Below are 19,603 nucleotides of genomic sequence, written 5' to 3' on the forward strand. Positions count from 1 at the left end.
TATAAATTTATAAACTCGGGAATATCCAAAGAGGTAATGATTTTCTTTTTTCTAGCTAGTGAATCTCTCAACCTCTGAATCCTTCTCAGTCTGTGTAAGTTAAACAAATGACTCCACGATGCCAGAAGTGAGTTGTGGCAACCTGTCTTCCAAAACACCAGGGTGTCCCTTATGGGGAGGAAGCTGTGACGTGGTGGAGAGGGCTCTGAGAAGCTGTAAATTTAATTCTGAACTCTGTCACTAGAAGCAAATGGCTTGGGGCAACAGAGTAACTGGACACAAGTTTGTTTCCTCTGTACAAAATGAGAATAATCATGCTTGCCTCATAGGGGCAATAATCTATTATATGTGAAAACAGGTAGCACAGAGTTTCCTAGCAGATATTCCATAAATGCAGGTTTATTCATTGATAAACTGGTAAATAATTTGACCGTGCAATATAATACACACAACATATATATGTGAATGTGCAGATGTGTATGTGTGTGCCTTGAACCCTTCACTTACCTAGAAAGGAGTAATGGTTGAATACTGATGAAATGTTATTATAACCACTATCTAGATGTAATTTCTTTTAAAGGCCCAGGAATAGATGAGATAGAAGGACAAGTTCACTCTATGGAACTCTGCAGCAAAAACAAATGAGCTCAATCTCTTTGTCAGGTGGGAGACTGGGTTTAGGGTCTCAATCCTCAATCACATTCTCCACATCTGTTTCTGTGAAAGAAACCTGTATTTTTGCATTGGAATGTGATTTCCTGCAGAGCATTAGATTATTTTCCTTTCAAGTTAAAAGAGGATATGAGAGCAATTTTTCCAACTTCTTCTCCATTGTGGGGATTCCCTTTCTGATGAGCCACTCAGCGGCCATTCATCCTCTGCTCCACGCCCCAGCTGAACGGCTTCCGTCACACAACTCCCTCTCTGCCCAGCCTAGCAAATGTCCAGCCTGGTTTCATGCGGAATCTACCTCTTCCACATCAACACCTTGGCCTTTGAGAATGACCAGAGAACTGCATGAAGCCAAATGCAATGTCTCTACCTCAGCTGGCCTCTAACCATTCCGATCATCAGTCACCCAGAGGTGCGAGACACGTCTGTCCTCAGTGCTAATTCCAGTCGTTCCTGCTTTCTTCACATCCGTCTTGACCTACTGTCCTCTTTCTCTGAAGGAAGGAAGAGGTGTGGTACAGACAGAAGGTGCGCTAAAGGTCCCCCCCCCCCCACACCCGCTCCCTCTCCCTTCTGCCTACAGGGCTCCGCTCTCCATCAGCCTCACTCTCAGCCTTTGCCTCTGGGAGGCTCCAGCTTGCCTCAGGGTCCCTGCTGCTCCTCCCTCCTCTCTGTCCCCAAGGACAAGGCATTCCCTTCCCAGTCTCCACCAGCGCTTCCTCCCGTACCTCCTTCTTTGTTCCAGTCTAGAACGTTCAAACCCTTTCCTTTTCATTTACCTTCATGGTAAACTTTTATGATTTATTACCATTTTTTAATTAATAAGCTTATTTTTTTAAGAGCAGTTTCATGTTTAGAAAACACCTGAACTGAACTACAGAGTCCCCATATTCTTCTTCCCCTGCCCTCGGTTTTTCAAATTACAAACATCTTGCATTAGTGTGGTGCCCTTGGTACAACTGATAAACCAACATTGGAACATTATTATTAACTAAGTCCCACAGGTGACATCAGGGTTCATTCTTTGCCTGTGTGTTCTATGGGCTGGGAATCCATCTGACTTTGACCTGCCATTACAGGATCATACAGGCGTCTTTTAGTTCCCGAAACCTCGGTGTGCTCTGCTGATTCGTCCTTCCCACCCCACCAAACCCTGACGAGCACAGATCTGCCTAAGGTCCCCAGAAGTCTGCCTTTTCCTGAATGTCACATAGTTGGAATCACACAAAGTGAAGCCTTTTCGGTTGGAGTCTTTCACTGAGGAAGGTACGCTTTTGGCTCCTCTAACTTTTTCCATGGAGGAGAGACTTTTATGCCGCTTCAGCCTCTGGGAGTTTGCGCCAGAGGTCTCTTTCCCTGTGCTCCTTTCCCTAAGGCTGTTCTCCCTAAGAAAACGCAGACTGGCAGGACCTCGTCCCACGCAGCCTCTAACCCACCACCAGTCCGACCCCTGCCGGCCTTGGTCCAACCCGGTGCCTGGAACAAGGTCACTTTCTGACCTCCTCCCCACTCCTAACCCACCGCAGTATGGCTTCCATCCATTCTGAAGCTGAAATTGCATCTCTTAAGATCTTCCGTGTCCATCGAGGCGGTAAAGCCCGTGGCCTCCCTGTCCGGGACCTGGGTGGTCTCCGCCCTCGCACGGTGGCTGCGGCTGCAGCTTCTCTTTGTGGGTTTTCAGGCCCGCCCCTTCCCCCAGGCCCCCTCCCGCCTCCCTCTCTGGGCCTTGTCTCCTGTGGGATCTTCGCTGCCCACCCTTTAAGAGCCAGCGTCCTGGCGTGACGGCAGCCCTGCTCCTCTCCGCACACCCTCCTCTGTCGCTGTCACTGTGACCACAGTTCCAGCATCTCAGGCCTCCGGAACCGGGAGGGGCCGTTCCTGTCGCTTTACGCCTCACGGTTGGTGGCGATGTCTCACCGCAGCCCCCAGGAAGCCAACGTCCCTCCATTCCCCAGTGCCACCAAGGCCCAAAGCGACTTGCTCAGGGCCAGGTAGCCGACCAGCGTCGGGTGAAGATTTAGTCAAAGGCGGAAACAGCTCCAACTGCCTGGAGGGACAAAGCGGAGACCCTTAGAGAGCAAAGCAGAGGCAAACCCCAGGGGAGCGGACCCCGGCCTGCTGCCTGGCTACCCCAGGGGCTTCTGCGTGGAGCCGGCTTCCCGCAGGAGAGGTCCCCGGCCCCACCTCGCGCACGGAGGCCACGGCACACTCTCGGCTTAAGTGCAAATTCCCCCCATCAAATGACTTTCCAGCACGTCCTGGAGTCTTCGGAAATCCTCAGAGGTGTGTGTGTGAGCGAGAGGAAGACAGGGAGAGGGAGGGACCGGTGAAGGCAGACAGCCATTTATTTGGGGGCTGCTAGTGGCCTCCTTCATTTTTCTTTCTTTCTTCTTCTTTATTCATTTATTTTAAAGAATCCCCAGCAGGCTCTGTGATGAATCATCTCCTGGTAGAGATGGATTAGTTTAAAAACATGATGAAGGAAGAATAAAGTGATCTGGACTTAACTATATTTCAGAATAATCACACAATCCATTCTGATTTGCTTATTTGAGCGATAAACAAAACAGGGCATAAGTCACGTTGAATTCTGAGGAGTAAATCACTACAGCGAAGTTTACTCATTTATCTTCCTAAGTGATTTTGAGGGATTGAAAAGCTTCCCAATGTCAACAGCATCTGGGGGAGGGGAGGGCGAAGCTAAAATTTGCATTTCTGGCTCCTATCATTTTATGACCAAAGGTACCAAAACAATAGCATTCTCAGTGTCTAATAGTATGTGTTTTCTGAGTCTTCCTATGTGCTTAGCATGGAGGGTCATATAAAAATGTGCAACACACTCCCAGTTCTAAAAGGGAAACTGATACATGGTCGATGCTCAATAAAGAATAATTGAATAATGAATTAATGGATGGGTGGATTAATAAATGGGTCTGGTCTAATCTCCAATTACTGAATGGTGAGGTCAAGCTCATGCAGCACTTAAATATCTGTATCACCATTTTTTGTGTGTGTATATCTAAATTACACAGTTAAATTTTCGAGGGCAGGAATGCTCATGGGCATAAACGCTTCCCCAGAGCCAATATTTGAATGAGATGGTGCCACTCTGTGGATAAACTAAAAACCAGGTTTGTTTTCTACCTATCAATCACCTCTCAACCAATCAGTCTATCTATTTAAACATTTCTCCATAACTCTATGGTACATCAGAAGTTCCTTCCTTATGAAAGGTTTAGATGTAGATGTTTTCAGGCGAAGATACTCCACTCACTAAAGGCTGATTGGAGTGGCCTGTTCTAAAATATCAGTAACAGATTTCCTCTCTCATTCAGAGGGACACTTTTAACATATGTGAGTACAACTGTCCCTCGGTATCCATGGAAGATCGGTTCCAGGACACCCCTGCAGATACCAAAATCCACAGATGCTCAAGTCCTTGATATAAAATGTGTGGTATTTGCATGTAATGTAAGCACATTCTCCCATATCCTTTACATCACCTCTAGACTACTTAGAATCCCTAATGCAATTAAGTGCTAATGTAAATAGCTGTGAAACTATAGCATTTAAGGAATAATGACAGGTAAAATAGTCTGGACAAATTCAGTACAGAGGCAACCATCCATTTTCTTTTCAAGTATTTTTGATCCGAGGGAGGTTGCTTGAATTCCCAGATGCAGATGGAGGGCTCTTGGTAGTAAATACAGTCACGTGGAAATGGAATCTTTGTAAGAAAGGGGAGCTTGTGTCTTCTCTGTCACTGCAAACTGAACATCTAGACCAGTGCTCAATAAACTCTGATATTAAGACGTGAGGGGGAAGCTGTGGTGAGTTTGGGGGGTTGGTTAAATGCTAAAGCAGAATTTGGGGGTGAGAGTGAAATGCTCTAAAATGGAATGAGAAGATGCTTGTGCCACTCTGTGGATAAACTAAAAACCAGGTTTGTTTTCTACCTATCAGTCATCTCTCAACCAATCAATCAGTCTACCTGTTATCTATCATCTATCCATTCATGGATTGATTGATCTATTATCTATCTATATCATTTATCTATATACCTATTTACCTATTATCTATCTATCATTCATAGATTGATCTATCATCTGTCTGTCATATATTCATCTACGTGTCTTCTATTATGTATCATCATTTATCTATCATCTATCATTTATCAATCAATCAATCAAATTTTAGAGACAAGTTTTCAGTCTGTCACTGGAGTACACTGGCACAATCATAGCTCTCTGCAGCCTCAACCTCCTGGTCTCAAGTCATCCTCCTACCTCGGTCTCCCAAGCTGCTGGGACTACAGGCATGTGCCACCATGCCCAGCTCTGTTTACCTTCTTAAAGTTTTCACCTTACATCATATGCATTAAAAACAAGTTTTTGGTCACCTCAACGGTTTTTTCCTCCTGACCTTCAGTAAAACCCCACTACAGAAGAAAAAAAGTTAGAAGTCTTCCCTCAAATTCATGCCAAGAGGAAATCTGCTATTTCCCTCTGCCCTGTGGCAAAAATGAGCCCCCAGCCTGGGAGACAGGGGAACAGCGGAGTTTATGAAGGACAAAAACAAGCCCTTTAAAGAATGAATGGACGTAAACATACCCAGTTTAGACAGGTGTTCCCTCCTCTCCTCCCACTCAGAGCCTTTGTCTTCTCAGCCTCTTCCCCATGCTTTTTTACTTTCTAAACCAGTTCTCTGGTATCAGCTCTGACTCAGGGAGTTTGCTCTTATTGGTCTCAAGAACAAATTGCTCAAACACCTAAGATGTAGTTTCAGTAAACATAAGTGGTGGGAAAAATCCGCAGAAGACTGAGAAGCAGCCTAGCTAACCACGCAGTGTCTGGGGCTGGATGAGCTGCTCTGACCCTGCGGGCTCTCCCAGCACTCAGCACGAGCAGTGGGGACGCAGCAGGGACGCGGGGCACACGCGGCAGCTTCATGCAGCCTGAGGGCCTGACAGTGTACACATGCATGTTCTAGTATGTTCGGCACACACGCAGGGAGGCGCCCTCGCGGGCTGTCACCGTGGTCCCTGATGAATGCTCCCTTCTCCCAGAAAGCTGCGTCTGTTATCCAAGGACACTAAATTAATTAGGTTCTCCATGGAATTATTTTAAACCAATCTAAATGTGTATATTGATCAAAAAAAAAAAAAAAGCACAAACTTAGTGATAATTAATTAGGCTAAAGAAAAACATAGAGAAGCCAGTCAACACTAAATCTTCAACAGCTCAGGTAAGGGAAAAATGTAATAAATCAGAAAGCACAGTAAGAATGAACAGTATACAGGAAAAAATGGCTTTGGAGCAAAGGTGATTTAGCTGCTACAGCTAATGAGCAGAGCAGGGTGCAGGTGTGGACACGTTCCGGTGGCTCTGGCTCGCCCGTGTCCTGGTGCTGGGCACAGTTACCACCTGACGTGTTGGGGGCCTGCGGACAAAGTGCCCTTTTTTGTGGTAAGATTCCACTACTAATTTTCAGGACAACATTCTGATCATGCCATCTCCTCTTCCACCCATTACGGATTCCAACCTTTTCTGCCAGTCCTTAAAATTCCTAAGGCATACCTGAGACCTCTCATGTTGATCGTATCTAATTTGGGGGCTTATGATTAGAAAAAGGCCTGAAACCATCTTGTTATTCAGAGTGCGACTTTGTGTGAGGGTGCCCTGGGAAAAGGTTTCCAATTCTTGGAGAAAATGGCCCAGCATCCTGGGACTGTGCGGGTGTAGACGGCAGCTGGAGGAAGCCCCGGGGAGGGCTGGGGTGCTGGCCTGGGAGTTCCTTTGTGACTTTCAGTTTAGCCATCTCATCCTGTTCCTTTAGGCTGCCCATGTGTAAATCGGGACGGCGGAAACCACAGTCAGGCTGAGAATGAGTAATGTCGCTGAAGCAATTTGGAGACAGGGCTCAGTCCTAGACTATTTTAGAACCAGCAGCTGATCCTCAGCCATGCTAATTTGGGCAATACCTGACATAGTCAAGACCCTGTGGCACTGCAAAGGGTTCTTCCCCTGACTCAGTTGGCCCTAGGTCTGGGGTGCTGCTCGTATCGTTAACAGCCAGCACTGCTTGGGGTTTAGTTCAGCCCATGAAAGGAGCGGTCTCATCCAGGTAGGGTGCAGAGGAACTGGAGAGTGAACTGCAGCTAGGAAAATGGGGAGCAGGTCTCTCAGAGGCTGCAGATACAGTTGATTTAAAACTGTACGTATGTAACCGCAGGACATCACATGGTACAGGTCTTATATAGTCTAATAGGAGCACAAAGCTGATTTATTCATTCTCTAATGAATGTGGTTTGCATAACTCTACAGGAAATTCCTTGACAATCGGAATGGTTTCCTTCCTCTGACCTGTCAAGTCCACAGTACCTAGTGCAGTGCTAGTACCTAGTGCAGTGCTAGTACCTAGTGCAGTACTGGTACCTAGTCCTATATTGAAACCTAGTGCAGTGCTGGTACCAAGAAGTTGTAAGTGCATACATTAACACTGCCTGAGATCTCCTCTTAGCATTTCAAAAAACGGATAGAAATTTATCTTCGGGCAATGGCGTGTTGAATCAGTTAGGATGTACACGGAGATGCAAGACATTGACCTTCACATTAGAAATTGGGACCTTGATTGCCTAAACTTTCTATGCTAATGAAAAGGTTAATTGTGGACAGTTCCCATCCTTCCAACCTCCGCTACCAGGTAGGACTGCCTTCATTCATCCAGTGAGATGTAGAAACAGCTGCTACAGGCCAGGGTTAAATTAATTTCCAGTCTGGACAAGCGGAAACACGAGTTTTGTATGGTTTCTTTTTTTTTTTTTTTTTGAGACGGAGTTTCGCTCTTGTTACCCAGGCTGGAGTGCAATGGCGCGATCTCAGCTCACCGCAACCTCCGCCTCCTGGGTTCAGGCAATTCTCTTGCCTCAGCCTCCTGAGTAGCTGGGATTACAGGCACGCGCCACCATGCCCAGCTAATTTTTTTTGTATTTTTAGCAGAGACGGGGTTTCACCATGTTGACCAGGATGGTCTCGATCTCTCGACCTCGTGATCCACCCGCCTCGGCCTCCCAAAGTGCTGGGATTACAGGCTTGAGCCACCGCGCCCGGCCTGTATGGTTTCTTTTTAACCCAAGCGCTGTGGCCGCTGCGCAGGCTGTATGTCAGTGCTGCCTTTGGGCGTCTGAAACCCTGGTAATGCTGTGATGTGACAGGGCTGAGGGTCCAGGGAAGCCAGACAGCTCAGCTCCATAAACAAATGTGTCTCTTCTGAGCGCTGTGCTGTGGGGCTTGCTCACCCTCACTTTGGAACTAGGCCTTCTCAGAAAGGAAACGTCACGGCTTATCTTCTTTTACAGGACCCAACCCCAATGTCGGAAGTTAGGCCACGCCACCAGGATGTCCAAGTGCAGGTAGCTCCGTGCTCATCTTTTAAGCAACAGACAGGCCCAGCCCAGAACCAGCCTGCTGGGACGCGCACACTTTTTCGTGGTTTGGGTTTTTCTTTTTCTTTCTTTTCCCCCTCCCCTCCTCTGCCCTCCCCTCCCCTCCCCTCTCCCCTTTCCTTGTCTTTTCTTTTTTGAGAGAAGGGCTTGCTCTGTTGCCCAGGCTGGAGTGCAACGGTGCCATCAGAGCTCACTGCACCTTTCACCTCCTGGGCTCATGCGATTCTCCCACTTCAGCATCCCAAGTTGCTGGGATCACAAGCACGTGCCACTATATACAATTAATTTTTTCATTTGTATTTTTGTGGAGATGGGGTCTTGCTATGTTGCCCAGGCTGGTCTCAAACTCCTGGGCTCAAGAGATCCTCCCACCTTGGCCTCTCAAAATGCTGGGATTAAAGGCATGAATCCCTGTGTCAGGCCCACAGTTTTGAACATCTTTGTTTCCTTTGTTCTTCCTTAAGACTACCAGCAGGGGTAGTTATTGAAAGAAAGCTCCCTCTCTCTAAAATCTGGCCAAGAAGTGAGGACGTCACGGAGGAAGCAGGAACTGGGCCTTCTCACGCACTCCCGAGCTGAGTGCCCAGGGCCACGTGGAATCAGCCCCATCAGGGAGTGCCTGCCCCGCCTCCAGCCTCTTGTCTCCACTGCTGATGTGTCATTTACAAAGTGCCACAGAGAGATTATTTGTAGGGATGAGAGATGGCACAGTCAGGCTGCTGCACCAGCAGGCTGGACGGTCCCCCTGAGATCTCGGGTGCTGGGCAGAGAATGGCAGACACAGCCTGGCGTTGAGGGTACAGATCTGTGTGCAGCGAGCACAGAGGCTTCTCCCACAGCCGCAGGTACAGGCATGTCCAGGGCATGGTGGATTCCACTCACCAGGCACGGCGACCGCACGGAGGGCACGGGGTCCAGAAAGTCAGTCCTGGAGTGGTGAGTCCAGAAGAAGGCAGGGTTCTAAACGGCGCAGCAACTTTGGAAGACAGCTGGGCAGTTTCTAAGCTACTTAAAGGTGCATTTACTCATGACCCAGCCATTCTACTTCTAGGTATTCGCCGAAGAGAAAGGAAAGCGCGTCGGATGAAAATTTGTGTGCAAGTGCCCGTGACACTTTTATTCATCCTAGCCCCAAACTGGAAACACTCAAATATCCGTGAAATGTTGAATGAAGAAACAAATTATGGCATATTCACATAATGGACCACTCCTCAGCAATGACAAACAAATGAACGCAGATACCTGCCACACCAGGCGAATCTGAACAGCGATTATACTAAGGAAGCCAGCTGCAGGTAACACTGTACAGCCTCCTCGATGTGACATTCCAGAAAAGGCAAAAGTTTGGGACAGATGGCATAGCTGTGGTGGCTGGGGTGGAAGGGCATGGAGGATGCTCTGGGCAGATGGGAATGCCTGAATCTTGCTGGTGGGGGTGCTTATGTCATGGCACCTATTTGTCAAAATTTACTAAATGATGCCTTTAAAAAGTATGATTTTTATTAGAAGCAAATTGTACCACAGAAGTTGGTGTGTGCTCTTCCACCACCGTCCAGACTAACTGACCTGCTCCCTGTCCTTGAGTGACGCCCTTTCCCGGCTGAGGCTGCCCTAGACTTTTGATTTAGGCTGATGTCCCCAGAGCAGACACGGGGATTTGTGTCGCCCTCTGTGGGAGCACAGGAAAGAGGAGAGGTGATGTAGAAACAAAACAAAATAAACCAGACAGCAAGGGACAGGCGAGGCCTTTTCCCCTCTCCATCCCCATGCTTAGCATCAGGCCTGGCACTTGCGAGGGGCTCACTGATTTTGTGGGAAGAAGGAGCCCACAGCACAGCACACACATGAACCAGGAGCAGCCACCCAGGGTGACACTCACAGGCCTTTCTCTTTAACATCCGTGAACAAGAAGAGGGACACCCTCTGGGATGTCAACAGCTCTCTCTCAGGCAATTCATGGCCGGTTCAACACGTGTGCTGATTCATCAGCACGAGAAAGTGATCAACAGCAAAAAGTAAAATAAACAAAACACGTCCGTTTTAGGCACAGTGACTTGTAACATCTGGTGTGTCTGTGTAAAGCACAGAGTCCCCTCAGCACAAGCATCGGCAGTTAGGGTGAAGACCGGACCTTACCAGAGGGAGCCCAGGGGAAACATGAGGTTGGCCAGGCCCAGAAACAGAATAACAACCGACGTCCGGTGCCCCTTGCTGTGGATAGACCCCGGAACGGCCGGTCTGCCTCATCTCCTCCATGCAGACTTCGATACTGTAATCCCATTACTGAAAGCATTAAGTAAATCCCCAAAAACATGGTTAATCTGAGATCTATCCTTATTTCTCTAAGTTTGTTGAGAGGACAAGGAAATTAATGCTTGAGGGGAAACTTTACTAGCCTATTCAGAGACTGAAGCATCGTTTCTCAGCTCCCATGACAATCCTGAGTGTCACTTGCCAAGGGCAGCAAGTAAAGGGGCAAGCAGGCCAGATGACCCCAGCTGGACACCAAAATCACCTAGGTAGCCTTCAAAGCCATCGGAGGTTCCCTCCGCAGAGGCTCTAGTTTAACCCATTTGGGGCAGGGCCCCAGCACACACATTCTCTCTCCTCAACATGGCTTGGTTTCTTAATTTGTTTCTTCCAATGATCAACCAACATTTATGGGGTCCCCCTGTGTCAGGAACTAGGGACATGGGTGTAGAGTTTAAAATGAACAAACAACCTTGACCAAATGAGAACTCATGTGCCTTTTCACCTCACTTTCAAAGAGGCTTATCTGAAACTCCTTTAGACTGCTAAGACAGTCCTGCAGACAGTACGTGATTCTGCTGAAAAGAGTAGCTACAATGGCTCCCTTTGCAGAGGGCCGATGGCATTCTGGCCAACGACTACCTCCAGCTTGTTATCTGAGACCTGCACCCAGGAAAGAGCAGAAGACCTGCTGGTGCAGCTGCTTGTGCCATTTTTGCCATTCAAAGTCACAGCGTCACCCTGTGCAACGGTCACTGGTATTACAGGCCCAGTCCACGCCCCTCCCACGCAGCCCTTCCCCCTGACATCTTAGAATGATGGAGAGAAAGAAGTCAAGTAATCCACGCATGTTGGAAGCATTCCTAAACACCCCCTTTAGAAAAATTCTGTCTACAACAATGTAAGTAGTAATTTCACACAAGCTTAAATTCTAGCTTGAAATGAGAAGCAGTATTTACTCTGGGCATTCAGGGTTTTTTTTGTTTGTTTGTTTGTTTGTTTTTTGTTTTTTTTTTTTGTTTTTTTTTTTAGAGGAGGAGCTTTTATTTATTTTTTATTTTTTGAGACAGAGTTTTGCTCTTGTTGCCCAGGCTGGAGTGCAATGGCACAATCTTGGCTCACTGCCACCTCTGTTTCCTGGGTTTAAGTGATTCTCCTGCCTCAGCCTCCCGAGTAGCTGGGTTTACAGGCGTGTACCACCATGCCCAGCTAATTTTGTATTGTTAGTAGAGACGGGGTTTCTCCATGTTGGTCAGCCTGGTCTCGAACTCCTGACCTCAGGTGATCTGCCTGCCTCGGCCTCCCAAAGTGCTGGGATGACAGGTGTGAGCCACCACGCCTGGCTGAGGAGGAGGCCTTTACACTGTGGCTTGAAGGATCAGAAGGATTTGAGCACATGAATCACAATGCGCAGGACATTTCTATAGGACGCGAGTGGGGGAGAGAGCGTGTGTGGTGGGAGGAGAATGACGTGACTAGCGGTGTAGACACCCAGAAATGCATTCTGTGTTTGGGAGCAATGACTGGACACATTGCTTAATGTGGTTCATTCTTTGAAGGCCAGATTGGAGAATAGAAACTCCAGACGTGTCTACCATTCCTTCTTCCTTGCAGGCAAAACTCACTGATCATGGCATCCTTTCCTAAAGAGCCTGGGCATGGTTTTAGTCTATTTTTAAATTTAGAGCTCCAGGAAATCATTGTCAATGGATCAGAGTTAACACTGCGCATGAGATGCATTTTTTTGTCCCAAATGGTGGGAAATTTGAGGAAGGGTGACTAATTAGATTTGGCCGTATTATGGACGGTCTTGGTGTCCTGCCATGAATAGAGCCCTCAGTATTTTTTATGAACCAAAAGGCCCTTACAGCCACACCTCATCATACAGTGCTTCATATAAACTTCACCATAAACCCCACGCATTAGGCAATTAATATACAGATGGAGTAAAGTGTCCCTGGAGGAACAAAGTAACGTTTCCACGACTACACAGGTAGAAAGGATGACTGAGGATTTATGCTCAGATCTCTCTGACTCTCAAATCCATGCATTTTGGTAATGGTTACTCAAAGTCTGGATTTCAGCAGGAGGGAGGGATGGGAGGAGGACAGGAAGAGAAGCGGGAAGGGGAGGGAGAAGTGGTGGACACCAAGTCTTACAGGTAGACGTATGAGTTGTTCACAGTTCTGAATATCCGTAAAACCATATAACAGTGGGAGCCTCCCCACTTCAATGCCACAGTAGAGACTCATAGAATGCCATTTTAAGAAGATCTCTTCTGCATTTTTGCTTCACTCTGGTGCTTCCCCAATTTATATACACAGCCCTAGTCCTGCGGCTTCCGGCAGCTGTGAAGGTGGCTGGCTCTGCAGAGCCAAAGTCTCCCTCTGTGTGTGCAGCAGCAGGACCCTGGAAACTCGCTCGCGGGGAGAAAGACTGGAAAGGAATGTGCTAACCAACACCGGTCCTGAGAATTCTCATCACCGCCCTCCTGAACTCGCTACCTAGAGACCTCTCATGGTAGAGAGACCTCTCATGAGGGCACCAGGCTCGACTTACAAGGAGCCCAGGCTGCCACAGATTTAATTAGAAGGACATGGAACATGAACAGTTGAAATCTATCTTCCTTTTCCATGAGAACGCCAGCTACTCATAATCACAATTCCACCACCGTTTCAACCTCGCTGCCAACGGAATCCAGAATTCCGCTCTTCCCTTTTCTTCCGCATGTGCTGTACATAAGCACAAAACCAATTTCAGCTACTGTTTCCATCACATTTCTCTTCTGCTCAGAAAGGTTGCTATGTGCTTATTGTAAAGACCAATGCCACGGAGTTTTAGACACTGAGTATTTCAGTTGTCTACACTCTCGGTACCTCCTAAAACCCACCTGACCCTATGCCTACCCACGCTGAGCCCCATGGGAACACTCCCGCAGCAGCCTGGCCAGGCACCTCATTAATTCAAGGAAGTGTTGGCTCTTGGGAAGGTCAAGCTCATTTCATGTTTTACCCTGCCTGGAGTATCTCCCTCCTATCTTCATCTATTAAAATGTAAACAAATAGGCCAGGCATGGTGGCTCACGCCTGTAATCTTAGCACTTTGGGAGGCCCAGGTGGGTGGGTCACAAGGTCTGGAGTTCAAGACCAGCCTGGCCAACATGGTGATACCCTATCTCTACTAAAATACAAAAATTAGCCGGGCGTGGTGGTGCACCTGTAGTCCCAGCTACTCGGGAGGTTGAGGCAGAAGAATGGCTTGAACCCCAGAGGCAGAGGTTGCAGTGAGCTGAGGTCACGTTACTGCACTCCAGCATGGGTGACAGAGTGAGACTCCATCTCAAAAAAAAAAAAAAAACAAATAAACAAACAAAAACTCAGCTATAACACTCAGTTCAAGTCAAACTTCCTTCTCGAGATTGTTTATGACGCTAATGCCTTCAACCCTCTCCTCCTTCTTTGGAGTATAGTGTTAAAAATACTCACTTAAGGCACTTTATAACCTTTTATTATGTGAGTTTGTATCTTTCCTTTTCAACAAGATTTTAAATTTCTTAAGGATAGCACGCACGCACGCTTTCATTGCTCCAGGTAGTATTTAGTCAGTGTTTGTGGACACAGTATCTTTTCTGCTTCCATTGGAGGCTAAACGAGAGTGCTGAAAAGTTATTTGCAGTAGGTTGGAATGAGATGAGATAAAAAAGAATTTATTGAGTATTGAAACTTGTAGACAGTTGAAGCCATAGACGGTTGAGAATTGTGGACAGTTGAGACCTCTTTTAAGAGGGAAATTCAAATTACATAGGCATTATAATTACCTGAGTGTCATGAAACAAGCCTCAGCTGAGAAAAATGGTTGAAGAGAATTTTATGATTGTAGGGTTATATTATTCCTCTATTTGTAACAGAAGAGATTTTTTAGATAAGTCTGATAATATTTAATTACAAGACTACAAATATATTTTGGGTATATACTACATTATTAACTAATCATACACTAGATGCAAAATTCTCTGCTGGGCGTTTTGCATATATCATTCCACTTAATTCTTTTTTTGAGACGGAGTCTCGCTCTGCTACCCAGGCTGGAGTGCAGTGGCACAATCTCAGCCCACTGCATACTCCGCCTCCGAGGTTCAAGCGATTCTTGAGCATCAGCCTCCTGAGTAGCTGGGATTACAGGCATGCACCACCATGCCCGGCTAATTTTTGTATTTTTAGTTAAGACAGGGTTTCACCATGTTGGTCAGGCTGGTCTCGAACTCCTGACCTCTAGTGATCCACCTCGGCTTCCCAAAGTACTGGGATTACAGGCATGAGCCACCGTACCCAGCCATTCCATTTAATTCTTATAACAAGCCTATGAGGTGGGCACTATTATTATAATCTTTTTTAAAATATGGAGTCTAAGACCTTTGGAAGTCGAATAAGTCTTTCAAGGTCGCACAGCCAGAAAGCAGCAGCAGGATGGGTTCAAGTTCAGGTCTAAGTGGCTGCAGGGCCTAAGCCACTGCCAAGCATGGTGCTGGTAGCCTGGCACTGGATGTTCTCGATCTAGATATCTACCTTATAAATAAGCAGAACGCTCCTCTGCATGTCAGTCTATAAACTTACACAGCAATTCCAGGTAGAAGGAAGCCATGTGTTAGTTTATTATTTCCACCGATATAGAATGTGGCTTTAAAAAGTCAACTACAGTTCAAAAAGGAATACAATTTTTGTACAATTTTGTTTGCTGTCTGAAAATTACGAGTAGGTAAGCAAAGTTAGAGCAATAATATCCACAGAAGATGGCCAGGCGTGTAAAAAAATAAATGCCTTTGAACACCCAGCAGTTTCTATTCTATTATGGCTCTGGCTCTGCCAGGCCCCAAAATGCCAACACTTTGTAATAAAGTGATATGACCGATTCTTCTTCAAATTGATTTCTGTTATAGAAAGAAGTCCACATGTCTTTCAGAACAATCCCAACGGATATGAGACTACATTTTAGAAATATATTACTATTATTATTAAAAGTGTATATTATATATGTGTGTATAAAAAGATAGATAAATAGATAGATAACAGAGGTAAATACAGATGATTGTGCCTTTGGCTTTAGACCCTAAAAAATATAAAGGCAAAACTAATTCTAGTAAAAAAGTCATGCCAGGACAATGCCCTGCAGTAGCCAAGTCTATAGAAATACTTATACAGAAACACGTAACAGATCCTGGACTCCACCATGGAAGATGGCTTTATTTTATTAAAATTCTGATGCAAAAACTTTTAGTGAAACACTTTATGTTAAAAATAACTAGCTTTAGTTCTGCTAAAATACAGATTTGTGTAAAAGGCATATATCCTTTAAAGATACAATTTAAGAATACAATTTTTGGAAGCTTGGAATGTCAAAGTCAAACAAACCTACCCTTAAGTAATAGACTTTTGAATATTAAAAATTCAGCTATCTTGGGAGTCATTGCATCTCCTGCCTTCCATGCAGAATGAATGCTCCCTGGCCCCAGCTATAGAGGTCAAAGCAGCTGAAACAGGGCAGCTAGCAGCAAGGACAGGGGAGTGAGTGGGGGATGGGAACGGGGTGGTCTCTCCTGAAACTCTTTTGCTATTTGCAAAAAAAAAAAAAAGACAGCAGAAATTAGAGGGCATGGGAACCTTAATTAGACCCTTTTCTGTGGTTGGTTGGAAAGCCTAAAGCTAAGGAAAAAAAATCCAGCTACGAATGACAAATACGAGCATCCTAAAGACTGCATGCATCTGGCTTTAATTTAGAAGGAGGAGTGAGGAAAGGAAAGATGAGAATTAGTGAAAAAGGTACAGATCTGTGTTTTCAAAATTTTAAAAAAAAAAAAAAAAAAAAACCTCTTAGTTTTCTTGTATATGAACAACGTACATTTAAATATTCCAGTAGGGAGATTGGTTGTTGTTGTTGTTGTTGTTGTTGTTGTTGTTGTAGATTTTTTTTAGATTTTTATTTTTAAACGACAATTGTGCTTTCCCTAAGCCATCCAAACCCCCACTAGATCCTGAGACTTAAGAGCTCAGGGCTGTGTCCTCCTCCCGCCACCGGGTGGAGCACGCGCACCGATGATAGAGGCCACCAGGGGTCACGAAGCTCCAGGCCTATGATCCCGCTCAGAGATCCACTGTCTCATGAAGACCAATCTGACTCTGACGATATTTGCAACGAATTAATTGGCTAATTTCTCACGAATAGTTTTATGACAAAGAAGAAGAATTGAGGGGACTCGAGCAATGCTGCTTCTGGGGTGCTGTGTCCGTTGACCTGGTGACAGAGCGGGACACTGGCTTTGTCACCTTCAGAGGCTGTTTTCCAGTAAAGGTACTTGCTGCATCTTTCAGCCCTCTAAGAACCCCGAGAGGAGAAACTAGCATGTCACGAAAACTCTCATCTTCATAGCTATGTTTGTTCTCTGCATCGTGGAATTCGAATTAATCCCAAGGTGGTTGTTTCAGAGAATCTCGCTCTGTCACCCAGGCTGGAGTACAGTGGTGCGATCTCTGCTCACTGCAACACCGCAACCTCTGCCTCCTGGGTTCAAGTGATTCTCCTGCCTCAGCCTCCTGAGTAGCTGGGACTACAGATGCCCACCACCCTGCCCGGCTAAGTTTTGTATTTTTAGTAGAGACGGGGTTTCACCACGTTGCCCAAGATGGTCTCAAACTCCTGACATCAAGTGATCTACTCACCTCAGCCTCCAGAAATGCTGGGATTACAGGCACGAGTCATGAGTTTTCTTAATATCAGCCTGACTTATGCTGGGACTCCAGCTGTCACATAAGCATACACCCGCTAGGAGGTGAGGGGCAGGTGACAGCCTCTCCGAGCTCTCACTTAAAATGGAAATAAGAAGACTTTGCTTGCAGGTTGTTGAACAGGGATACGGGTGTATGAAAGCCAATCAATAAATGATGGCAATTATTCTTGCTCTCATTTCATTAAAGACACGAGAAGCGGCTCCCTCCATGTCAGGGTCCTTTATGGGGGGATCATCGCCAGGCTCGGGGAGACTGAGCTGGCCTGAGCTTTGCCAGCTTGTTCGGCCAACTCCTATGCCAATTTCCTAGAATCTGTTTCTCCCCATTTCTGACTGAGGCAGTAAAATATTAACACAATATGTTAGGCATAAGCACTTTTAGAGTTTCGAGTTTTACAAATTGATAGAAGATGAAAAGAAATATCTATCATCTACAACAAATTCTATTGTTCCCAGAGGGGCAGATCAATCTCAAGGCATAATGATAGTCCTGCCTGCCATGACCTCTGAAGACGTATGTTTGCTTGGGAAAAAAGAAGAGAATTCCTCTCTACTGAAGAACATTTGGGTTTCTATTTAAACACACTTTTAATGAAAAACGTGTGTGGAGACTTTATTTTTGCAGCACAGGCCATCCTTGCTTTCTTTGGGCTTCATTTTTCTAACAATCCAACGTTAAACCATCAGTCACATTTTGCTGAAGATCAACATCTGTCTTCCCTTTGTCTAAAGCCCACATGACAAGTTTGTTTTCCAAGGACACTCCTGTATTCTAAGCCATGTAGAAAACAGGCAGCAGCAGCTATACGCACTCGTGCTGTGATTAATGCTCGCCTACGAACAATGCTTCTGAGCGACTCCTGCTGTTGAAGTGTGCTTGGGAAGTGAGGATGCCTCAGCCTAGGTATTCACAGGATCCCGCACAACGCTGCCTGAAGCACAAATCAGTTCTTTACAGGCTTTTCCTGAGCACCTCCCCTTTGCAAAGTACCACGACAGAAACCACGGACGACATGAAAGAGAAACACGAGGCGGGGAACAGGAAGGTCAGGAGAAGGGATGAGAACAGGGGAGGGGGGCAGGAGGGAAGAGGAGACAAAGAAAGAATAAAGATGAAAACAACCAAGGTCCTGCCGACAGGCTTTCCTAGTTCGGCAACTGCTTCTTATCTGTGTCTGACTCAACACCTGGCATCACCAAACTCTACCCAGTGTCTTTCCGGCCCTGGGTTCCAAAGACGAAGCTGATCATGCACCTGAGTGTTGTGTGGGGCACATCTGCCCAGCACTGAAAACTGAACTCGCTCCCACTCCGGACAATACATTTTTGAGAGACCGGATGAATTTAGCAGTGCAATCTGAGGTCATGAAACAGCCTGAAGCGGGGTGGCCCAGTCAAAAGCAGGCACTGAAACCCGGCTCCTAGGAGCACAACCAAGCTCCGAAAAGACAATAAGACAAGGACACATATGCCCCTGAAACCCCGTCCGAGTGATGGGCAGAGCAGCTCTCGCACCACCCGCTGAGATGGACGTGCTCAGCCCACCCCGTTCCCAATGCACTGCTGAATTTGTGTCCAGAATAGTTTACCTTAATCCCACAAATATGTTCGGGATTTGTTTCTGATGGCATGTGGTGGGCTGAGAGGGGCTCCTGCTGTTCTAGCATGGGTCTAACCAGGAACCCTCGTGGGAAGCCAAGGGCCACCCCACTGTGCCTGAGATGAGGCCGCAGGTGATTATGAAGCAGAGGGGAATTTCCTGCTCTGCAGAACCTCCAGGGTCAACCTCAGGACCCAGCACAGGCACAGGGCAGGGCTGCTCTCTAGGAAGGAGGCTTCGGAAATGGCAGGCGAGTGGACTCAAGTGACCCTCTGACATCCTTAGGGTCATTACCTAGGGAGAGTTCCAGAGCGCCTGCCGAGTGAGAAACCCACAGGCCATTTCCCGCCCTGAGGGTTAAGCAGCTGGTCCACGTTCTACCCTTCACTTTGCCCTGTAGATTTCTAATTAAATGAAAGGAAAGAACACTCTTACCCATGAGGAATTTTGCTCAGGACATAATATCCAGTATAGGAGTGTTGATAGATCTGCAACAGACAAAAAGGAAAAAAACGCATTGAGAAGAGCCGGGGACAATGATATTTTTCAAATCACTGTGAATCCTAACAAACATCGGTAGACCAAAAGCAGCTAATCCCAACAGCTGGAGGCAAAGTCTTTTATTTACTTAGGGAGTCAATTTGCATATCCTGTTTATTTTATCTTCAGCATTTGCAGTGGTTTATAGGGCAGCCAGAGGCTTGGTGTCATCTCCATGGCTACCTGGTGTGTGATTAAATTAGAGGCACAGATTTCAGGCTTAACTAAATATAGTACAGAACTAATGAGGACACCCTGGTCACTGGAGACTGTCAGGCACAGTCAGCTAGACCCAACGGGTCAGTAAGACCCGTGT

At 46.4% G+C, this 19,603-nt stretch overlaps 1 protein-coding gene across 4 annotated transcripts in view; it reads right to left on the bottom strand.

Moving 5' to 3' along the window:
- Positions 1–19,603, bottom strand: part of DPP6 (dipeptidyl peptidase like 6) — a 1,161,897-nt gene that overhangs the window by 248,545 nt on the left and 893,749 nt on the right. For all 4 annotated transcript variants that reach the window (XM_039472700.2, XM_074378865.1, XM_039472699.2 and 1 more), the window contains exon 6: positions 19,183–19,235. In XM_039472700.2, coding sequence (XP_039328634.1) covers positions 19,183–19,235 — 53 coding nt within the window. The remainder of the gene's footprint in view (positions 1–19,182; positions 19,236–19,603) is intronic.

Source organism: Saimiri boliviensis, chromosome 10, assembly GCF_048565385.1.
Source record: "Saimiri boliviensis isolate mSaiBol1 chromosome 10, mSaiBol1.pri, whole genome shotgun sequence".
Classification (NCBI taxonomy): domain Eukaryota; kingdom Metazoa; phylum Chordata; class Mammalia; order Primates; family Cebidae; genus Saimiri; species Saimiri boliviensis.